Raw genomic sequence first — 24,287 nt, 5'->3', positions numbered from 1 at the left:
TCAGCGGTCTTTTATAACAAAGCGGAATATAAAACATGACCTCCTTGACGGAAGAAAATTTCTTTCAAAGTTTGAAAAAGATCAACTTCTCAATAACTGAAAACAGACTTAAAGCAAGGAGAAAAACATCTAACCGGACAGCAAAGAGCTTTGACCATTTCAAAACACAACATTAAAACAGTTCTATCTCAAACAGCTGTACGAAGAATAGGCTTATTCTTTTGGGAGGTTTTAAAACTTAAGATCTGCATACAAGGCAAGAAGAGCGACAACTAAAAACAAACTAACAAACAAAAGAACGCATCAGGTGGTCTGACACCAGCGTCCGAGCCTACCCACCTTTCCCTCACGCATAGCATAGTCATAGACCCGCGCATGGTCGCCAGGACCCCGTTTCTCAGGCCCCTGCTGCTGTAGCCTCTGACCTTTGTCAGAGAAGTCATGGATCAGCGGATTCTGGGTCTCGCGGCTGTCTCCCGGCAGAATGGCCTTGCTGGGATTCGGGAAGGTCATCCCCTCTCTGTCCCTGGTGGCGTAAGGTGACTCTCTGTTGCCCCGGTACGCGCTGGCATAGTCAGGGTTCTTGCTAGCCTGGCCATTCTCCCTGGGTGGGTAGTCAGGTTCTCTGGATGGGTAGTCAGCCCGACTTGTTGGGTAGTTTGGGTCTCTGGCTGGGTAGTCAGGTTCTCTGGCTGGGTGGTCAGGCTGCCTGGTCGGGTAGGCCGTCTCTTTGGGTGGGTAGAAGGGATCTTTAACGGGGTGTGTCTTCGCTTCCCTGTCTGGAAACACTTTCACGGGGGCTCCGGGATGCTCATCGCGACGGAAGTGATCTTGAGACCTGGACCAACACACTGAAACTGGTGAGTCATCTGCTGACAATGAGCTGTGGTTTCCTAGAAACCCATTCAAGTTCAGTTCTGTGATTAGCGGTGCCACAGGGACTTGGAGGTAAAGGAAAGTCATACAAAAACATTGAAAACACTCAATCTCTTTCGTACAGCAAATTGAACAAGCAAGTGCACAGTACTACTGAAATGGTGCGCATGCCTCCCACTCACAGCCTTGCACAAACAAACACGCGCGCAGCCATCCATCACATCACGTAACCCCTTTTCTTTCCCATGTAAAACGAACGATTGGTGAGCATGTCCAATCTCCCACACGCACCTATCCGAAGAGGCAGACATGGACAAAGGTCCGGGCGTCCTGTTGTCGCTGAACTGCTGGGGGTTCTCGGGACGCCTGAAGTCGTCATCACGGCGGGGGAAGCCGGAGAGCTCCTGGGGGTCGGTGGCAGCCACGGGGTTCAGCCTGGTCAGGCTGGTGGTGAACGGGGTGCGAGGCAGCACGTCAGAGGGCTGGTACATGAACGTCTGAACAATACAATGGGTATGTTTGTTTTAAAACACTGGTATGACGAGGATAGACGGGCGCGCTAACGCTTGAACAAAATGTCATGAGACAGCACACTGAATCACTGATAAGGAAAACAACATCATGAATCATTGATAAGGAAAACAACAATGTGAATCACTAATAAGGAAAGTTGTTTGTTTTGTTTTGTTTTTCAATTGTTTCACAGTTTCAGTTTCACTTTCTCAAGGAGGCGTCACTGCGTTCGGACAAATCCATACACGCTACACCACATCTGTTGAGCAGATGCCTGACCAGCAGCATAACCCAACGCGCTTAGTCAGGCCTTGAGTGCATGCTTACATATTTGTGTACCTATGAAAGTGGATTTCATTTTACGTAATTTCGCCAGAGGACAACACTCGTTGCCATGGGTTCTTTTTCAGTGCGCCAAGTTTCACAATGAGAGACGAGCGCATCAACGTCTGAACGACGAACAATGGAATTGATTTTTAGTTGAAAGTACGATTATATGTAAAAGTCTGGCGAAACAGCATCTGAGCAATGTGATGGAGTTTTGATGAGGAAATATTTGCGCATGATTCTTCATAAACAGTGGGATTATACTGACCAGAAGGCTTTTCAGTGGTTTTAGATGGAGCGTTGAAAATGGGTTTTCCCTTTTCGATGCTTTCTTTCTTGAGTATTTTCCACTTTTAATAACATTTCTTTTTTTACTTACCGTCGATAAATGCAAAGTACAAGATATGTGTGTGTGTGTGTGTGTGTGTGTGTGTGTGTGTGTGGTGTGTGTTTGAAGCCTACATAATAAATATACATGTAACCAGAGTTTGTCAACAAATATTTACTACCTTCATCAATATGATACATTAACTAAACTGTGATCAGATGTCTTATGCAATGGGAAGTTGCAGACGAGTTTTGTTCTGATCGGAACACTTCGGCCCCCAAGACATCACGAAGGAAAGGAACGCATTAGCACTGTACAGTGTCACGGGTGGCTTGCCGCTGATTGAGCAACTGATCGATCCACCCAGACTGACTAAATACCTGAATGACCGACCAGCTGACTGACTGGATGATTGAATTAGTCTTTAAAATATTTGTCGAATTAATTTTCGTGAAATATATTTCCATGTTCCCATGTTTGGCAGCTGCCTGAAGTCACTATGTGAGCGAGCGGTGCATTAACAGACTGACTGAATAGCGTACACGTATCTAAGCTCGGCTCTAAGTGCCCGAGAGCGGACGGCACCTTATCTATACAAATTGTTGGTGAATGAATGTGTGGATGAATAAGATGGACAGACAGACAGACATACGAAAATGTGGTTGGCCGAACAGAATGACTTGACTGACAAACCTCGATGTTGAGTAACGTATGTACTTCTTGTTTTTAATCATTATTATTTTAAAGACATGTTCCCTGTTCACCGTGTCCCAAATCGCCGTTTCTCATCGTATTGTGTTACGTTTCGCTCTTCAGTGTATCACGATTTTTACTATTTTCTTTTCTTTCTTTTTTTTTTTTTTTCCTTTCTTTTCCCTGTGTAACTTGTACCATTTTCTCGATTTCTGTCGAAAGAATGTAAACAAAAAGACCTTTTTAAATATTCTTTTATTGTTGTTTTTTTCTCGGTGTTCTCATGAATGCTCGAGGCTTACACAACAGGATTTCTCTTTTCTTGAATCTCTTGATCTCGATAATTCTCATCATTGTTGAATTCGAAATATCTCCGCGCGCTGCGCCGTGTGTGTGTGTGTGTGTCTGCCTGTCTGTTTTCTTTTACCCCCCCCCCCCTCCCCCTCTTTCAGAGCGCTGAATTCTAGGCTACTCAGTTTGCTGAATTTTATGTTTTTAAACGAGTCGGTCTCCTCATATTTATCTGTTTCTTGCTTAATCTGTTATTGTTCAAAGTCTCTCTCTCTCTCTCTCTCTCTCTCTCTCTCTCTCTTTCTCACAGGAACATCTAAAAGATGTCCGTGATCACCCCACCTACACAAACTGTTAGAAGAGAAAAATGAAATCCTCATTCGAAAAATTCACTTTACATGTTGTCAGAAGACAACAAATTCAGGCAAAACGATTGATCAAATCTGCATACTAGTAACCCCAAGAAATAATGGATTTTCACCAAACACGAATGCCAACGTCATCGGCAGTGTAGAACCATGACATGCATATAGCTCAAACACTGCCAAAATTAGGAAATGTGTTTAAAGTGATGCTATTTCATAATTTATGCTAAGACTGATTTACAGTTGAGTTACCCAATCGTTCTTCCACATCCCTACCCCACGTGTATGTATGCCTATGGGCGATGAACATTAAACCACCAGAGTCTGCGGTTTTCTTTCTTCCGCTCTCAGTCTCATAACTTCACTCTTTCTTTTCCTCATTTTCCTGTCTTAATTTTCCTGTATCATACCTACCTAAGCATAGCTGCAGCCGAACAAACATCAGAATAATCAGTCAACCCATCCTGGTTAATCGAGAGTTCGCGGGGTTGTTGGATGTTGCAATAGCACTTTAGACACAAACTGAAAAAAAACACAAGTTAATCAATTAATTAAGGTAGGTCCCGTTAAAGCCTGACCTTATTTGTCAACCTAACAAAAGTGACAAGAGAGAGAAGAAAATCAAAATAGATAAACAGAAAGCGAAAAAGAAACCGATGAATGTCAGCAGCGTGGCACAGATCTACAGAATCTTCACTATGATGAAGGCGGTAGAGAAGGGAATGAAGAAGAAGATCATCTTCAGCGAGGAACACAATACTGTGCCACTGCAGCGATATGAATGCCTACTTTCCGGCGATTTGAGGTACGAAGAACCGGGTACCCAACCGTTATTTCACCTACGTCTTCACTGATGTCACTGTAGACGTGTTTCCTGTTGATTCCTTGAGGGCCCACACGGCGGAAACTCGACTGCGACTGTCGCCATGCGCTCTTAAAAAATGACAAAAACAAAAGGGGAGAATATAAAAAGTGCATTTCTTATGGGGAAAGAAGTAGGGAGGGGAGAAGTGAAGATCAGTCACGTTTTACTATCACATTTTCTGCACAGTTTTCTATAGCTGTGATTTCAAACTCTGTGTGTGTGTGTGTGTGTGTGTGTGTGTGTGTACTGTGTATTTGTGTGTGTGTGTGTGTGTGCGAGCGCGCATGCATATGCGTGTGTGCAGCGTGCGCATGCATTAGTGTGTCGTGTGTAATAAAGAGGTATCGCATTGTTTGTCTGATTTTTTTTTTCTTTTTACTTTTTTTTTTAATATATATGCTGTACTGCACTTTCCATTTCCATTTCTTTTTTTCTTTTTTAAGTAGAGTTGCGGCCCTTCGTCTAGCACACTCCCAGTTTGTGTCTATTTCTACGGTCACATTGTTTTGTCTTGATTTTTGTTTTTCTTCATTTGTTTTCATCATGTTGTGGGCTTTCCTCAGGGGTGTGTTCTGTCGCACATTGTGACAGCGTTTGCTTTCAATCCCTCTTTCGTCCCTGTTCTCACTCAGGTTCCAGTTCACCCGCTCGTGCAGCCATATTTTGCTGCACGTTATGTCAGTCTGTGTCGACACTCGCCAGTTCTTCTTCTGCGTTCACTCGTATGCACACGAGTGGGCTTTTACGTGTATGACCGTTTTTACCCCATGTAGGCAGCCATACTCCGTTTTCGGGGTTGTGCATGCTGGGTATGTTCTTGTTTCCATAACCCACCGAACGCTGACATGGATTACAGGATCTTTAACGTGCGTATTTGATCTTCTGCTTGCATATACACACGAAGGGGGTTCAGGCACTAGCAGGTCTGCACATTTGTTGACCTGGGAGATCGTAAAAATCTCCACCCTTTACCCACCAGGCGCCGTCACCGTGATTCGAACCCGGGACCCTCAGATTGACAGTCGAACGCTTTAACCACTCGGCTATTGCGCCCGTCAACACTCGCCAGTGAAAAATGGACAGCGTGAAGGCCAACTCTACAAATGTGATCAACTGTTGTCGGTCAGCGCTGCACCTCTGGACACTGCCCTCGCCACTCACGAATCTTGGCCCGTTTGCGAATTCCAGACTTCCGCGACGACGATGTTGGCGAAGGGGGAAGAGAAAGCAAAGGCGGACAGAGGTGATCGTCAGTGGGCCTACAACACTCGACAAACGTGATGCTTCTGGTATGTGCTCAGCTTTCTCTGATGACGATGACACAGTACAGATGACCCGAAACTTTTACAACTTTTCCGATTCGATCACGATTGACACAAGGCCTTTTATGCAAGAACTCTCAAGACATTTTTAAGTTACATTTTTTTAATACTCAGTCAGCTTGAAACAAGACACAGGATGTTTTTTTACCACATTATACTGTGCAGTTATTACATTGTTTTTCTTTGTGAAACGTGGCTTCGATCACAGGGTTATGAAACTGACGCTGTGACACCGTCTGGATTTACTCTGCTCTCATTTCCTGGCACTGGTGGTAGCCTTGCAGTTTTATACCGAAACAGTCTTATATATATATATATATATATATATATATATATATATATATATATATATATATATATAATTTTAAAAGCGTTTCTATTAAAGATTTTACTTTTCCATTTTTTGAAAAGTGTGAAATGCGTCTACTTTACGATGGTGGGACTGTGGTGTTCTTCAGTGTCTACCGCCCCCCACTAAGTCGGAAAAAACAGACAGGCGAATACAATATTTTAAAATAGTTCTCCATTCTGCTCGAGTCAAATTTCATATGACAGACTGTTTGAACTTGGTGATATAAATGTTCCTTTTGATAGCACTTCTGATCCCTGTACTGTTGCTCTTGATACTGATCTTGGTGATCTTGGTTTACAGCAATTAGTCAGTACACCCACTCATCGCCGTGGCCACATTTTAGATTGGCTGATTACAAATCGTGCATCAGATGTACTTGATTTGTGTGATGTTGACCTGTTGTTATCAGACAATTTTGTTATGTCTTTGGAACTGTCTCATAACTCTGGCAAAAAAAAAGTGTGTATAACTTCACGTAATCTGAAAACTGTTGATATGCAAGTTTTTTTAAACCAATATTTGTACAGCATTTGAGTCAACCATTTGGTCTGGATCAACCGGCCCCCTTGATATTCACAACACACGTTTGCGTCATCTGCTTGACCACCATGCCCCAATGATTACGTGTACCTTGACGGACAGTACGTCCGCTCCCTTTGTTACTGTCGAAGTCAAACAGGCCAGGGTAATGGCATCAAGCAGAGCGTAATTGGCGTGAATATGGTCTACCTATGCGCAGAAGAGATGTTTGCACATTTGCGCAACCTGATGACATACATGATATGACTGCAGATGCCAAGAAATACTCTATCTGTGAGAAGATAGTGAGAGCTAAAAATTCTTGATAGCTCTTTCTTCTCAGTGGTCAAAATTAATGATGGGCAAAGTCAGTGATGTGCTTCCCTCAAAAATTCCATCAAAGTCTCTTCCTGATCAGTTTAACCCTTTCACTGCCAGTCAATTTATAGTACAAAATTCCCTTCTGGAATAAACACAGAAAAGACAGTGGCTAAGAATAGCTGGGGATTCCCCCTGCGATGTATAGAGATATGGCCTATCCTACCACCGAACATTAAGAGCAGTAGGTTCATGGATAACAGACCAATGAATGGTCACCTTTCAGTGACATGGGTCCTCTACCACTCCTGTTCATAAATGCGAGCTTGGCGATGAAAGAGTTAATATTTCATGGATAAGATCGAACAGATCAGAAGCAGCTTTGAACCTGACTCACCAAGACCCACTGATGCTGTTGAGTTCTCTGGTACTTTATTCACAGAGTTTTAAGCCTGCATCTTAAGACTGTGTGGACGAAAAGTGCTCCCAAACATGTCGAATAAATCATATGACCTTGACCCCATCCCCGCCCCTGTCCTGTGTGATTGCTTGGATGACAGTACTCCCTTTGTGACTGTTATCATGCATAAGTCCTTGCCCATCTGGCATTGTGCCTTAGATTTTTAAGCATGCTTTTGTAAAGCCCCTGTTAATGAAGGCCAACCTTGATCCGAACTGTTCAAAACACTACCGTCCTGTTTCTAATTTATTTTATTTGTCAAATGTTTTAGAACGTGTTGTTTTGAAAAAAAAAAATGCTGCAGAATCTGAAGTCTCACAACCTTCTAAAGTCGTTTCTGACTGAGATGACTGCCACCAGTACCAAATCAAAAGATTAACCTGGTCACCTCTACCCCTGTGTCCATCTCTGGCTGCGACATACATTTCTCCCAGTGTGTTAGTAACCTTGGCATCTATTTAGATGAAAGACTCTCCGTGGATGCACATATCAAATACTTACACCGCACTCTCTTCTGTCAGTTACGTGGGTTAGGCAAAGTTCGCTCCTTCCTTTCCACTGCTGCTGCCAACGAACTCGCTGTCTTCTTCGTACTATCTAAATTAGACCCAGTCTATTCGTGAAAATCTGTTCTGGCTGGTATCCCTGATAATAAAGTCAACTTCAATGCATTCTGAATCATGCAGTCCGACTCGTGTTCCGTAAACCCAGGCACGAGAATGCAACAGCAATGCTCAGAACACTTTACTGGCTTCCTTTCCAGGCGAGAATATATTCAATACAAAATTGCTTGTCTCAGCTTTCAGCCTCCATTATCACAACAATATGCCATCGTATCTTTCATATCTCCTTCATCTGTACCATCCTTCTAGGTCGATGTGCTCTTTTGACACCTCTCTGCTGACAGTTCTCTGTTCTCTCTTGACTTTTGTTAAAAAATCTTTCTCTGTCTTTGGGCCCACTGTCTCGAACTCCATACCTCTGTTCCTCAGAAAAACTCCGCGTTTTTAAATTTTAATAAACAATTTGAAGACGCAACCTTTTCAATATTACCGAGTGCTCGTTTCTGCTTTCCGTGATTGGTGATGTGTTTTGGGGAATGGGGAGGGGTGTGACTATTTTTAAATTTCGTACTGACTTTGAAATGTACTGACGTTTTTAGTGCATTGTGTGCAACTGGCTCTAAGAGTTGTGGGTGATATGGTTTTATGTAATGTGATATTGGGAGTGATTTCTAGTATCGTGGTAAGGTTCTGTGGGCAAGTGTTATTTTGTGATACGATTCAAGTGTTATGAAATGATTTATTCGGGTGTTGTGATGTGTGATATGTATGGTGAGTGTAGTGGTTGGCTGTCTTTCATTTTAGTGTTTAAACGCACGTTTTAAACGTGGGTTCTTGCATTGTGCAGCGCAACTGAATACGTTTTACATGGATGGGGGCTTTATAAATTAGCAGCAGTAGCAGTACTTCTTTCATGCGCACCGTCATTTTCAGCAAATACTAGTGGTGGTGTTGTTGTGATTCTCATATTTGATATTTGGGGTTCTTCACACACACACACACACACACACACACACACACACACACACACACACAACCATCCACTGATTCCAAACAATAATATTCCCCAATCAAACAATGCGACGCCACGAGTGTTGTACCTAGTCTGTCATGCCCCCTCTCTTGTTTTTCTCCCACCCCCTCTCCGCTTCTCTCTCTCTCTCTCCCAGCCCATACCCCCATCCCCTTCCCTCCACCCACCCCACCCTCTCTCTCTCTTCTCTTTCAGTATGTCTGACTCGCCTGGCCCGTTCCATCGTTCAGTTCCTCGTAGTAGTGATTTCCGGAACTTCTCTGATGAGTGCGATCGTAAGCCGTCTTGGGCATGCCGAGGTCGCTCTGCACACAAAACATGGGAACGATAGAGAGAAATATAAAAGGAGCAGCGTGTCAAATCGGAACAGGACCTGCAGTATATTCTATACGATACGGTTACTTCCCTGTAAAAAAAAACAACAACAACAAAACAAAAAATAAACAAACAAACAAACAAATTAAATAAATCAGTAAATAAATAAATAAATAAATAAAAATATAAAAAATAAATAAATAAAAGGCCAATGTGATTTTATTTCCTTCAGTTTCTTCTGAAACAGCAAAGCAAATCAACTGCCTGGAGCACCAACCATACCTATCTTCCATGCACCCTGAATGTTGCTACGGCTACTCTAAACACCAAGCAGCTCCGCGTTCACCAGATTGATTTCAATTTCCAACCAAAAGGTGACACTAGTATGACACATTTCGGGCTTCTACAGTCGTGTCAACATACAGGGGAAAAGTGAGAATAAATAAAAAATACTGATTAAATAAGTACTTGGGTCAATAAACGAATGAAAGGGAAAGAAGGGGAGGCTGTTAAAACATGAGGATTTTCAAAATTACTGTCAGATTTTCCTACTGAAAAACTTCTTTGCTCCGGCATTTAAAGCCATGGATACTGTGGCTCGCTTTCTTTTTTTTCTTTTTTTTTTGTGCACAGAAAATTTTTAATTGAAACGGTATACACGTGGACAATACTTACGCCGCCAAGTGGTTCTTCTGGGAACGATTCGTAGGCATGGTTACTGAAAGACACTGGCTCCTCCATGCCCTTCTGTACACACAAACACACACACACACGCGCGCGCGCGCATGCACACACACACTCGTTAACAAGACGTGGGAAAATAAATAAAAGCGAAAATGAAGTCAAATGATAAGGACCAATGATTTTTTTTAATTGTTTTTTTGTACAAAAATCTCTTTTGCAATAAATAAACGGGAACAAGAAAAAAAATAGATGCATGTAAATGATAACTTTATTCAAACTCGCCCGAACATTAGTCAGTAAAAATAGACATACTCAGTAAACCGTCTCAAACGATTCGCTTTAAGGTGAGGTCAATATAAAAAAAATTTTTAAAAACAATTTAAACATGGCTTACCATTTATCAGAACCTGCATGCGTTAGTATAAGCTGCAAGCTGTATCTAAATATTACTAATTCCTCGCTGCGAGTTTTCCTCGTTCGAAATTTGCACGTCGTTAAACAGTTTTCCTGTAGCGGTTGTGGCGAAAAATAAACTTTGAAAATCTGGTCACCGTTCAGGATCGTAATTACTCACGTAAAGCTGGTTGTCGCGGACCACTCTGTAGACTCGGCCGTCCTCTCCGTAGTGCATCTGGCCTGCTGCTTTGGGCTGCTCTGGCCGGGGACCGTCCGGCCGAAAGCCTGGCCGGTCCGTGGATTCGGCCGGCAGACCTGTGTCACGACGTGTGAAGGACGCCACTGCAATGTCCTCTCTGGAACAGCGTCGGCTTGGAAACGTTATTCCGTGTCGTCAGAATAAACCTCTCTCTCTCTCTCTGTTATCTCCTTCCCTCCATATCTGTCTTTTAAACATTTTATCTCCATTTTCTCTCACAGTTGGGCCAACAACAAAGCGAGACCTGTATGACCAGTGGTTTCTCCATTGCAATAGGTGGTCATTATTACAGTTTAGTCTTTTGTGAAGGACTATGACTCTCAAACTAGGAGGCAAGATTGCACTAGTGGCTCTTAGTGCTGCAGCCTTGGGGGTCAGTTGGCTTTGGGAACCACCCCCAACGCCAACTGTCCTAAAACCCTCTTGGCCGAGGGAGTGGGGATTAGCTGTAACTTCGGCAAGACACTCTCCACTAAAATCAATTTCTAGCCATGACAGCTGCGTGTGTGTGTGTATGTGTGTGTGTGTGTGTGTGTGTGTGTGTGTGTGTGCCCACATGTGCGCGCGCGCATGCGTGGGTATATGTATATGGTGTGTTTGTGCGTGTGAGCGCGTGATGTGTGTGCGTGTAAGTATGTGTGTCTGCGTGTAAGTGTGTATGTAAGTGCACCACCCGGTCGTGCATGCGCGCGTGGCATCTTCCAAGCCTTTGTGTTAACATACAGTGTTGTTTTCCGCTTCGTTTTTTGTTTGTTGTTTTTGTTTTGTTTGTTTGTTTTCCCGTTTATTTACCCCGGTTCTCGGTAGAGTCGACTGGCATCTGACGTCATTCCCGTTGTCATCGGATGCATTCCTGTCATAGACTGAAAAGAAACACTATTCACACACACACACACACACAGACACACACACACACAGACCGGCGAAAAGAATTAGTGCCAATCACCTGAAAGTCAGTCGCGAAAACACACACACACACACACACACACACACACACACACACAAACGCGTACACGCACACACACACATAATTTCATGCGTACGTGCATGCATACATACACACGCGCGCACACACACGGTACAATGATGACATACGCTGTCAATGCACAGAAAACAAACCACATTCCACTGATTAACACCACGAACATCGCACGCGTCTTTCTCTACGGACATTCCCAAACAACAACAATGCAACAAAAACGATATCGGCACACAAATTATTTCTCCACGAACATTCACACACAACAAACAAATGCAGCAACAACAACAACAACAAGAGCATGGTCAGCCAGCTGAAAGGCCCACCCTCTTCAGTGCTCTCTAACTCGATCACCAGTCTTACAAAAGTGACGGGACGTTTTACAAAACGAAATTCCTCTTACTCAGATCTGTGGTCATCAAACGCCTTCGTCGCCTTGCCGCTGCTCCCACGCCGTCGGCGGAAACAGGTGACGGCGAGAGCAATGGACAGAAGGAGCACGAGGCCGCCTCCCGCTCCGGCGGCGATGGCGATGATCATGGTGGAGGACAGCTCCAGCTTCTCGGCTTTCACGTCGCACGTCTCGCCGCCGAACACGTACTTTTCGTCCGAGCTGCACCTGGAGCCATTGCTTGGTGTGTTGGATCACACTGTGACATGCTCCCGGGACCGGGACCGGCACGCACGTACGCCGCGTACACACACACACACACACACACACACACGGACACACACACACACATGCGTGCGCGCACACACGCATGCACGCACGCACACCCACACTCGCTCAAAAGTTAACGAACAGGCACATCACAATGGTGCTGACCACAATGGCAATGCAGCTGACCATTCTGTTGGCTTGCAGTTGAAAAAACAACAACAACACAGAATGCTCCCAGTTGTATTTTGTCTCGCAGCTGTGAAAAGCGTACCATAAGTAGTCAGTTACGTTCATCATAATTGTACAGCTGATGAAGACGTCACTCACTGTTACCGAACGAATTACTATATATAACAAATTCTGTGATGAATAAACAGATACGTGAAAATAAATAAATACACACATGAATACGTTAGAAATAACTAATCAAACAAATATTTCACAATACACAGCGCCACACTTTATTGTACTGCTTTGTGTGTGAATCGCACAATGACGCGATACACCATTTTGCAGAGCAAGGCAGTTATGTGCCGTAGTTCTGTTGTGTTTTGCTGCAGCAGTGAGAGGAGAAAGAAAAAGGAAAAGGGGGAAATGATGGAAGGCCACAAAGACGAAGAGGAAACAAAGAATTAAGAAAGAGTGAATCAATGAATAGAAGAAGAAAACGGGGGGAAAGAAAAAGCAAAGGAAAGAAACAGAGAAAACAAAATCATGAAAAGGAAGGAAAAGAGGCGGACAGACAGAGAATGAGACAGACATACAGGCACAGAGAGAGACGAGGCGAGAGATATATATAGGGAGAGTGCATGAGAGAGAGAGAGAGAGAGAGAGAGAGGAACAGAAAGGAAAAAAAACAAAAACAAAGACACGACAGAAGAAAGAATTCAATTCATCACGACTTACCTGCATTTGGGTTCCCCCTTGTAATCCAAAAAGCACTCCCCGTGACCGCAGTGTAAATCCTTACAAGGGCTGGTGCACGTTACACCCGTTTTGCCAGAGTTTACAGCGCAGACATAGAAAAGCGGACAGGCGTCGTCGGCGCTGCATAAGTCGCCCTGAACTTTTTTCAGCGCGGCGGTGGCTGCACATACAGCAGTGTGTGTAAAGAAGTGCCGTCTGTGAGCAGCAGCGTTAATGGGGTAGAAGCAAATACCCCGTTCTCTCTTCGGTTCTATTTCTCTGCCTGCCTGTCTGTCTCTGTGAGTGCTTTTCTACCTCAGTATGTCAGTCCTCTGTCTATCCACTGATTCTTGTGCTCGTTGGAAACTTTTTTTTTTTAATCTAAATATTTAATATAGTAAGAACGGCAAGGAGTTGTGTGCCTTCGTCACACACACACACACACACACACACACATATATATATATGCTGGCCATTAAGGAGAAGCGTGAGCGAAGGAAGCAGGGCTCAACTTCTGGAGACGTTTTCCCTTGCAACACCTGTGGGAAGTGCTGCGCATCCAGAATCGGCCTCTTCTCCCATATGAGGACACACACCGACAGATAAGCCTGCCTGCCTACTCATCCGTCGGACCGACGGGAGACTCAATCATATATATATATATATATATATATATATATATATATATATATATATATCAGTGTTATACATATACATACATGTATACATGCACACACAGAGAGAGAACAATTGTTATATCAAGTTCTGACACTGACAATCATACAGATCCTGTCCGTCAAAATGGGTTTATCCTAGAAACGCAAACAACAAAAAGGGCAACAACGGCTATTATAATTATGTGCATTTCTTGTCCCGCTGTGTCGCTGGGGTCGTGATGGTCCAGACTCCATTTTTCTCAGTCAGATTTTTGAAGACTTTTTCACTTCCTCTCTTTTCAGCACATTTTTCTTTCTTTCCTTCACTCCTCCTCTCTTTGTGTTGCTTAAAGTATTTTCACATCATAAGATTTTAGAGGGATCGTACAATACAGATCATGATGCTATCTACATTATGTCTCTAACGACACACTGCTATTGCCTGCCATGTTTTAATACACAAATATTCTGTAATGGCAAATAATCTTTCATGGATTTTATTTCAATTGATGAACCATTAAATTTAGAAAAGAATAACTTTACTGACATATATATATATCACAACAAACTGTAAACAGGGCTGCTTGTCGACAAGAATAAAACTGAAAAGTATCGTCAAACAAATCAACATGATACACGGTTTTACAGTGCCTGAACTTTGTGGCAGCATACACTGTATAAAATGACGGAGCATATTTGTCAACCAGACCTCACCTTGATTAACCTGATCATCCAATGTATTATCAAGGTAGGTTTTATCGATATTCTCGATGTCTTTTAATAACGATTTCAACAGGTTCTTGTCCAGTGTGGAGCTGACATTAGAGTCAACTTGATATTCCACTTGGTAGTGAACCCCAATGCTGCCTTCCCTGTAAAAAAAAAAAAATGTGGTGATGACAATGACAAAGAAAAACAACAAAGTAGGTAAGGCACTTATAACAAAGTATTATCACAGCTCATAACATTATATAGAATATATCGCTCCTCTTACTGATGAATATCTTCCTAATCTTTGCCTCATCTGTGAGCAAGCTGACGGGGAGTGCTAAAGGTGGTAATAATAATAATAATAATAATAATAATACTCCTATTTATATAGCGCCTTTCAATACGATACATGCTCAACTGCGTTGCACAATGCACAAATCGACATGTAAAACATGCATTTAAACACTAAAATAAAAAATTTAACATTACTAACCATGGACACACACACAACCAAACACTGAAGTATGTTCAGACACACACCCATAGATCTCCGTATACAACATCACCCTAATCATACATATATGTCACAATACCTAAATAAGCACACTTCAGATACATATATCACAATGCGTAATTAGCAGTTTTCATCATTTAATTAACAGACATCTAAAATCACTATACTTGAAATCAATCTCACTCCGATCCCCAAACAACCCATCAACAGCATACACAAAATATCTAAAATCAATCAAAATACTTTAAAAAAAGAATCACAATACTTAAAACGAGTCACATACATCACAATGCCCAAACAATGCACGGTATCCCATATCACAATGCTTTAATAAAAATCAAACGCCCTCGACCCCCTCCATACAACACCTCATCAATATACCCAGAAAAAAAAAAAGAAATAAGCATGCACACGTACACATCAGGAGAGATAACGTTTTAAAGGTGCTCTTCAGATTCTTTTTTTTTAGATAAGAAACTGCGTTTTCTCTGAAGGACAGAGCTAGGGAGTTCCAGACTGTGGGACCAGAGACACAAAGTTCTTTCTCAAAGGTCTCAAAGGAGAACCGAGTAACTGTCAGCAGAGGGGAGTCAAAAGAGCGTGGTGTCCTAGGATGATAAAGACTGAAAAGATCTGACAGATATGGTGGCATATCTTTCATGGCAGACACGTTAGAAGCAGAGGCAAGCAATTTTATCTTGACTTTAGCCTTCACGGGATGCCAGTGAAGTGTTCTGAGCAGTGATGTTGCACCCTCATGCCTGGGTTTACGGAGCTGCATGATTCTGAATGCGCTAACTAATGTTTATTTAGTTTGTTATCAAGAAGACCAGCTAGAAGAGAATCACAGTTGAACAATTTAGATAAAATGAAAGAAACATCAAGTTTGTTGGCGGCAGCACTGGAGATGATGGAGCGAATTTTGCCTAATGTACGTAACTGATAGAACAGAGTGCGGTATGTGTTTGACATGTACATCTATTGACAGTGCTTCATCTAAGTAGATGCCAATGTTTTTAACAGACTGGAAGAATGGTATGCCACAGCCAGAGATGGATATAGAGGTAGAGGTGACCAGGTTAATCTTTGATTTTGTGCCACTGGCAATCAACTCAGTTTTTTCTTCATTCATCTTCAACTTGTTTTCACTCATCCACCCAGCCACATCCTCAATAATTTGTTCAAACTTTAGACAAGAGTTGGAAAGGCTTTGGGAACAGTAGAGATGGCACAAGTGACCTGACTGATGAATGATAGAACTGAGATGGTGTGTGTACACAGTGTATAAAACTTAACTCTGTGGCACTCCAAACTTCAGCACCGATGGGGCAGATTTTTCATGATTAACAAGGACAGTCTTGGTACGGCAAGTTAAATATGAAGTGAACCAATCCAGGACCGTTCCAGACAGCCAAAATTGGTACACAGCCATGTGGTGCGGATGTCATGGTCTATAGTGTCAAACGCTGCCGGTAGGTCCGTGAATGGAAGTACCGTTGTCATGTCGGGGAGCGAAAGGCACTGCTCTCGCATACTGCTGAATGTGTTACACTTCTAGACTTTTGTTTTGACCTGTTTCTTGTTGCTATCAACGTGATGGCCGCAGTCCAACACATCGCTAGTGTGGTAATGAAAACAGCAACAGCAATAACAACAGCAACGGCAATAACAGCAGTAACAGCAACGGCAGCAGTGGTAGTAGAAGTAATTGTAGACGTGGAAGTGGTTGTGGTGGAATAAGAAAGTGCAGGGAAGTGCTAAGGTACTTGTAGCAAAGACCTTGTAGGCCTATACATGTCTTCAGTTGTAGTACATGTAGTATCGGTAAACACAATATCCCCTGGCGAAGGATCTTGGCGAGTAAAAGTATACCGAGCACACGCACGCGTATGACTCTCACACACACACGCGCGCGCGCTCGCGCACTATACCATTATAACCATTGTATAACAATTGAACAACGAATATGATTATGACATCTGTGTTATGTAAATCTTGGTCTGCAACGTCAATTCTCCAAACGGTAAACAACAGCAACAACACTACCACTACTACTGTTACTACCACTAATGTTATTATTATTATCATTGTTATTGTTACTAGATGATGATGAAGATAATAAAAAAAATAATAATACTGATAATGATGATAATATAATCATAATCATATTAACAGCAGTAGAGATAATGATGATTATGACGATGATAATTACCAGAAGCCTGTAACCTTGACTGATTTAAATCCATCCGTTCCATTGAATGCTTCTGTCAACTGCAAAACAAACAGCTGGTCTGAACAAACAAATTCAATAATATAAAAAAAAAAATTAAAGCAACTGCGTACAATTGTCGAATGCGTGCACGAGGGGTGGGTGGGTGGGTGGTGGTGGTGATGGTGGTGGTGGTGGTGGTGTGTGTGTGTGTGTGTGTGTGTGTGTGTGTGTGCGTGCGTGCGTGCGTGCGTGCGTGCGTGCGTGTGTGTGTGCGTGCGTGCGTGCGTGCGTGCGCGCAAGCGTTCGTAAAAGCTTTGTTTTTAAATTGCATACCGGGGCATCAAAAAACCACGCTTTATCATGATTTCTGTCAGTCAATCGATCAGTCTGTCAGCTGCCTTGCTTTGGAGTGATAAATTTGGCTGTAACAGTCAGAATGTGAATATAAAGTCTTATAGTTTTTGCTTCATCCACTGAGACAGAAACTATCTTATCATGGTATTTAACGCTTTGATAGTGTTTCATCGTATTTTCACAGTTTACCTTAAATTTGTTATCACGCTCAGGGCTCTTGGAGAAAAAGTGTTCTAAACATCGCCAATATTCCCGTTACAAATAGTAGTGGTAGTAGTAGTAGTCGTTCGCTATCCAAAAATTCATCCACATAAACAGATCAAATAAATGGGTGTTGAAAATATGAGAAGTATAAAGAAAGTTCCATCTCTGGGTACCATTGAAAACAAACACACATGTACGCACGCACGCGCACGAGTCTCTCTCTCTCTCTCTCTCTCTCACACACACACACACACACACACACACACACACACACACCATTGAAAACAACACATATGTTCGCACGCACGCGCACGAGTCACACACACACATACACACACACACCATTGAAAACAACACACATGTTCGCACGCACGCGCACGAGTCTCACACACACACACACACACACACACACACACTGAGGTAGACAGAGGAGCTGGATGGGAGAAAGAGAGAGAGAGAGAGAGAGAGAGAGAGAGAGAGAGAGAGAGAGAGAGAGAGAGAGAGAGAGAGAAGCACCAGTTGGACCCATGAGTGTGAAGAAGTAATGGAAGCAAGCTATTTACCTCATGTTCACACTTCTTCGTCTTATTCTTGAATTCGTCTGAACTCTTATTGAGTAGTTGGGAGCTGAAAGTCTCATTGAGCTTGATCGAAAAGGGCACATTTACTCCCAGCTCTGCAAAAGAACAATGCAAAGCCTATAAGTATATATATATATATATATATATATAGAGAGAGAGAGAGAGAGAGAGAGATTACATGAAACATACACATTCACATGCACGTTCACGCTGACATGCGCATGGGCGCACATACAGATTGTGTGTGTGTGTGTGTGTGTCTGTCTGTGTTGGCCTTCATCACCATCGCAACCATGCAACACAGTACACATTTGTGTAAAGATATTTACGTTCACCATCTTGCGCGGTTTCTATTGGTTGTCCCATTTGATTCTCCTCGCTGAAATGTTGCTTCTATGATGCTGATGTTGTCAACAAAGAAATGACAACTATTTACCATGGTTTCAATTTCATTACCTTTTTTTCCATTCAATGCCCATGTTCACGTCTTAGGTCTTAGTATTTGTTCTGCGCGATTCCTTTGGTCTACGATATTTTGTCGAAGTTTTGCGTAATTCCTGTTGGGACATTATGTTATAATGATAACTTAGGAGTATTGTTGCAACTGAAGCAGCCTATTCGTACCACGTTGGTTTTTAACCCTTGGCCAAGTCTGCCAAATCTAGATTATCCGCAGGTTCTATGTGAACAAGCCTGGAGCGACACCCGAGGGTAAACTTCGACCAGTCAGAACTGAACACCCGTAGTTGGATTCTACCCTCCCCATCCCTAATGGAAAAGGAGTCCTTCAGCTTGAAATGACTCCCTGGGTACAAATGGCCAAGTTTGAATTGACACCTTTCTCTACTTAGTTGACATAACTACCGGTGCTTTTTAAGCAAGCTTCAAATGACCCGGGGGTAGCTATAACCTAACCCAGATCGACCTGACTTGGTAGCCGAAGCCTACCCATCTTCTAGTGGTGAAAGGTGTGCATCATGCTGAGCTGGCTAGAATCGGCCTCCTCCCTGCAATCGCCCCCCATCCCCCACCCACCCCTCCATCTAAACTATCTTTAAAATGTATTTTCTTGTATTTGAGTTTTGCTGATCTTATTTCTTCGTTCCGTTTTTGATAAAGGCAAGTGCAGATTTACCCGGGATCTTTATTAACTTCGCTAGAATTATGGCTGAGTCAGACCTGACCTTACCTCCCCCAGCTGAGATTCAACGACCAGTGGGGAGGACGGCTGTTCACTTAAAGAAGAAACCTGACTGAATCTTGAACCGAACGGTGCCTCCGAAAGATTGTGGTAGATAGGGGAGAAATTAGCGGGGAGAGTCCACTGAGGCAACGAAAGTCCAGATGGCGAAAGTTCATGGACCCTAGAAAAACCCGACAGCGAAATTTCATAGTGTAATGTAAAGCGGGAGTAGAGTAGAGTGTGATTCAGTACAAGCTAGCCGACAACTACCACCCCCCTTGTTTCCACCATTTTGTAAAGTGAATAGAAAGGGGTGTGGTGAGGGGCAGCACAAGCTTGGCGAAAAGCTACCCTCCCCAAACTTCCGCCATGTTGTGACGTGGGGGGAAGAGATAGCCCAAGACTAGCCCGTTACTTGGGAGTGGGGATGGTAGGCTGTACACGCTGGTCCAGAATGACTCCGATTCCTCTACTTCCAGGACATCGTAATGTAGAGCATAGGATAACCCAGACATAATCCCTTCCCCTGCGTTCACCGCGTTTATGTGGGGAGGAGCTTCAGTACATGCTGTCAAAGTAACTCTGTCTGTCCCTACTTTGCTTCCGTTAAGTTTTTTTGTTTTTTTGTTTGTTTGTTTTTTTGTTGTTGTTTTTAAGGGTGATAAGTAAACGCAAGCCCAGATTGACCATCCTGCCTGAATGAACCTAGGTTTTCTTTATTTTTATGTTTCTTCTTCTTCTTCTTCTTCTTCTCTCTCTCTCTCTCTTTCTTTTTACGAGCTGCCTAACCGGTAGGCAACCAGTTCGTGACCCCCATAATGAAGCTGCTCCACCGGTCTAGTTCAAAAGGTGTTTCTGACTATAGACATACAACGCGAGATTAGTTTGTGGCTGTCCTAAGTTACACGAAGAATGGGAATGGACATGGTCTCACAATTTGGATTCAGAATATGTGCATTGAGAGGATGCAGTAGCCTACCGTTTTCAAGTCAATACTCGGATCTGTTCCAGTTACTCGGTGGTCTACCAACAAACCACGCCAAAAAGATTACGTGACAAAATCCGAGGGAAATTCTGAACGTTTGGTCTGAGAATCCAAAGCGGGAGTTGTAAAAGCATCTTATGCTTATTGTTAATTCGTGTATTTACTTATTTCGTTCATTCACCGAATATTCTGACATGGAAATACATTATCAATTCAATATATTGATTAAAAGTCTGATCCTTTGATCTGAGAATCCAAAGTGGGAGTTGTAAAGACGTTGTATGCTTACTGTTAATTTGTGTATTTAGTTAATTCGTTCATTCACTGAATATTCTGATAGTGAAATACATTATCAAATCAATATATTGATTAAAAGTCTGAATCGTTTGATCTGAGAATCGGAAGTGGGATTCTGTAAAGATGTGTAAGACGAAGTGACATGTAAATCAACACAGGCACCATCAGTCTCAAATCATATAGGCACACAGTAACACGAAGCAAATCACGTTCATCGTTGTCAAAAATAAATAAATAAAAATATATAATGAAATAAAATAAAATAAACACCAAGGAACTAGGCATCAGGAAAAACACACTAAAATCATCACAAATGCATACAAATCAACACAGAGAACACATCTAGCAATAAAATCACAGCAAGCATATGCAGATGATAACAACAACAACAAGTGAGAGAAAAGTACAGTTTGAAAAGATAAATTTCGAGCGCTCTCTTGAATGCGGGTGTTGGGGTGTAACGGAGGTGTGAGGGTAGTGAATTCCACTGTTTGGGTGCAACAAAACAGGAGCGGCATTCACCGTAAGTTTTTGTACGAAACTTTGGAACAGTGTGTGCGCTTGTCATTTGAAAAACGGAGTTGTCTGGATGATGAATAGACAGAAAGTAGATCCGAAAGATAGACGGGACAAGAATCAGTGAAGTCAAGAATCTTTGCGTGTGCATTTATTTACTTTATCCATTTTGTTCATGTAATTTTGTTATTTCATTCCTTCATTTATTTGTCCATCCACAGCGGAGTACAGTTCCCTAAGCGGCTGTATAAAAAGGAGTCATAAACGCGGAATCCCTCGAAGCAGAAATGCAGAGTGCAAGTGGGAACTGCTCCCAAGAGCGCAACGCCAAGTAAAAGAAAACAACAAATTTTCAATGAACAATTTTCAAAGTTTCAATTTCTCTGACAATCGTCCGTAACTGAAAAAAAACCGAAGCAAAGAATGAAAGATAGGAAGAATTTTTTTTTTATAAATACGTACCGTCAATGTTTCGTTCAATGACAACCTTTGGTGTCGTCGAGGGAACAGTCGAAGATGTTGCTTGAGTAGTGGTACTCGTTGATGAAGAGGATGCACTACTGCTACCTCCTGATGAAGGGGATGCACTACTGCTACCTCCTGATGAAGGGGATGCACTACTGCTACCTCCTGATGAAGGGGATGCCGTAATGCTACCTCCTGATGAAGGGGATGCCGTAATGCCACCTCCTGATGAAGGGGATGCCGTAATGCCACCTCCTGATGAAGGAGATGCCGTAATGCCACCTCCTGATGAAGGGGATGCACTACTGCTACCTCCTGATGAAGGGGATGCCGTAATGCCACCTCCTGATGAAGGGGATGCCGTAATGCCACCTCCTGATGAAGGGGATGCCGTAATGCTACCTCCTGATGAAGGGGATGCCGTAATGCCACCTCCTGATGAAGGGGATGCCGTAATGCTACCTCCTGATGAAGGGGATGCCGTAATGCTACCTCCTGATGAAGGGGATGCCGTAATGCCACCTCCTGATGAAGGGGATGCCGTAATGCTACCTCCTGATGAAGGGGATGCCGTAATGCTACCTCCTGATGAAGGGGATGCCGTAATGCCACCTCCTGATGAAGGGGATGCCGTAATGCCACCTCCTGATGAAGGGGATGCCGTAATGCTACCTCCTGATGAAGGGGATACCGTAATGCTACCTCCTGATGAAGGGGATGCCGTAATGCCACCTCCTGATGAAGGGGATGCCGTAATGCTACCTCCTGATGAAGGGGATGCCGTAATGTTACCTCCTGATGAAGGGGATGCCGTAATGCTACCTCCTGATGAAGGGGATGCACTACTACCACCTCCTGATGAAGGGGATGCCGTAATGCCACCTCCTGATGAAGGGGATGCCGTAATGCTACCTCCTGATGAAGGGGATGCCGTAATGCCACCTCCTGATGAAGGGGATGCCGTAATGCTACCTCCTGATGAAGATGCATTACTGCCACCTCCTGATGAAGGGGATGCCGTAATGCTACCTCCTGATGAAGGGGATGCACTAATGCCACCTCCTGATGAAGATGATGCCGTAATGCTACCTCCTGATGAAGATGATGCACTAATTCCACCTCCTGATGAAGGGGATGCCGTAATGCCACCTCCTGATGAAGGGGATGCCGTAATGCCACCTCCTGATGAAGGAGATGCCGTAATGCCACCTCCTGATGAAGGGGATGCACTACTGCTACCTCCTGATGAAGGGGATGCCGTAATGCCACCTCCTGATGAAGGGGATGCCGTAATGCCACCTCCTGATGAAGGGGATGCCGTAATGCTACCTCCTGATGAAGGGGATGCCGTAATGCCACCTCCTGATGAAGGGGATGCCGTAATGCTACCTCCTGATGAAGGGGATGCCGTAATGCCACCTCCTGATGAAGGGGATGCCGTAATGCTACCTCCTGATGAAGGGGATGCCGTAATGCTACCTCCTGATGAAGGGGATGCCGTAATGCCACCTCCTGATGAAGGGGATGCCGTAATGCTACCTCCTGATGAAGGGGATACCGTAATGCTACCTCCTGATGAAGGGGATACCGTAATGCTACCTCCTGATGAAGGGGATGCCGTAATGCTACCTCCTGATGAAGGGGATGCCGTAATGTTACCTCCTGATGAAGGGGATGCCCTACTACCACCTCCTGATGAAGGGGATGCACTACTACCACCTCCTGATGAAGGGGATGCCGTAATGCCACCTCCTGATGAAGGGGATGCCGTAATGCTACCTCCTGATGAAGGGGATGCCGTAATGCTACCTCCTGATGAAGATGCATTACTGCCACCTCCTGATGAAGGGGATGCCGTAATGCTACCTCCTGATGAAGGGGATGCACTAATGCCACCTCCTGATGAAGGGGATGCCGTAATGCTACCTCCTGATGAAGATGATGCACTAATTCCACCTCCTGATGAAGGGGATGCCGTAATGCCACCTCCTGATGAAGGGGATGCCGTAATGCCACCTCCTGATGAAGGGGATGCCGTAATGCCACCTCCTGATGAAGGGGATGCCGTAATGCTACCTCCTGATGAAGGGGATGCCGTAATGCTACCTCCTGATGAAGAGGATGCACTACTGCTACCTCCTGATGAAGGGGATGCCGCGATGTTACCTCCTGATGAAGATGATGCACTACTGCCACCTCCTGATGAAGGGGATGCACTAATGCCACCTCCTGATGACGTAATGCAATGGGTACAAACCAGGAACAGGAATAATGTATTTCGCGCAGTGCCTGTTACAGCCATCGTGGGATCACTTTTGTGTCGATGCCGCTTTATTCAGGTACCCTTTGGCTTGAAAAACTGAAACAAAAAGAGGTACATTGCCTACCTTCTCGAGTCTCTCGTGAACCTTCGGGTATTGTCTCTCTCTCTCTCTCCCTCTCTCTCTCTCTCTCTCGTCTAGATGTGTAATGATTTCGTTTACATGTCATTCAATGAGCCATTTCGGTTTGAGGTCCGGCGTCCAGTGTTTTTGTTTTGTTTTTTTTCTTGGGGTATTTATAAAGTATACCTTTCAGTCCCCTA

General features: G+C 43.6%; 1 protein-coding gene across 1 annotated transcript in view; it reads right to left on the bottom strand.

The window, feature by feature from the left end:
- Positions 1-24,005, bottom strand: part of LOC143292160 (uncharacterized) — a 31,258-nt gene extending 7,253 nt beyond the window's left edge. The window contains exons 1-13 of the mRNA XM_076602344.1: positions 21,701-24,005; positions 18,240-18,352; positions 17,119-17,177; positions 14,396-14,553; positions 13,026-13,206; positions 11,862-12,077; positions 11,272-11,355; positions 10,399-10,576; positions 9,816-9,887; positions 9,035-9,130; positions 4,237-4,326; positions 1,168-1,373; positions 340-838 (exon numbers count right to left, since the gene is read on the bottom strand). Coding sequence (XP_076458459.1) covers positions 340-838; positions 1,168-1,373; positions 4,237-4,326; positions 9,035-9,130; positions 9,816-9,887; positions 10,399-10,576; positions 11,272-11,355; positions 11,862-12,077; positions 13,026-13,206; positions 14,396-14,553; positions 17,119-17,177; positions 18,240-18,352; positions 21,701-24,005 — 4,257 coding nt within the window. The remainder of the gene's footprint in view (positions 1-339; positions 839-1,167; positions 1,374-4,236; positions 4,327-9,034; positions 9,131-9,815; positions 9,888-10,398; positions 10,577-11,271; positions 11,356-11,861; positions 12,078-13,025; positions 13,207-14,395; positions 14,554-17,118; positions 17,178-18,239; positions 18,353-21,700) is intronic.
- Positions 24,006-24,287: the final 282 nt, after the last annotated feature.

Source organism: Babylonia areolata, chromosome 18 (assembly GCF_041734735.1).
Source record: "Babylonia areolata isolate BAREFJ2019XMU chromosome 18, ASM4173473v1, whole genome shotgun sequence".
Taxonomy (NCBI): Eukaryota; Metazoa; Mollusca; class Gastropoda; order Neogastropoda; family Buccinidae; genus Babylonia; species Babylonia areolata.
Note: the sequence above shows the minus strand (reverse complement) of the source record. Positions and strands in the feature narration are given on the sequence as shown.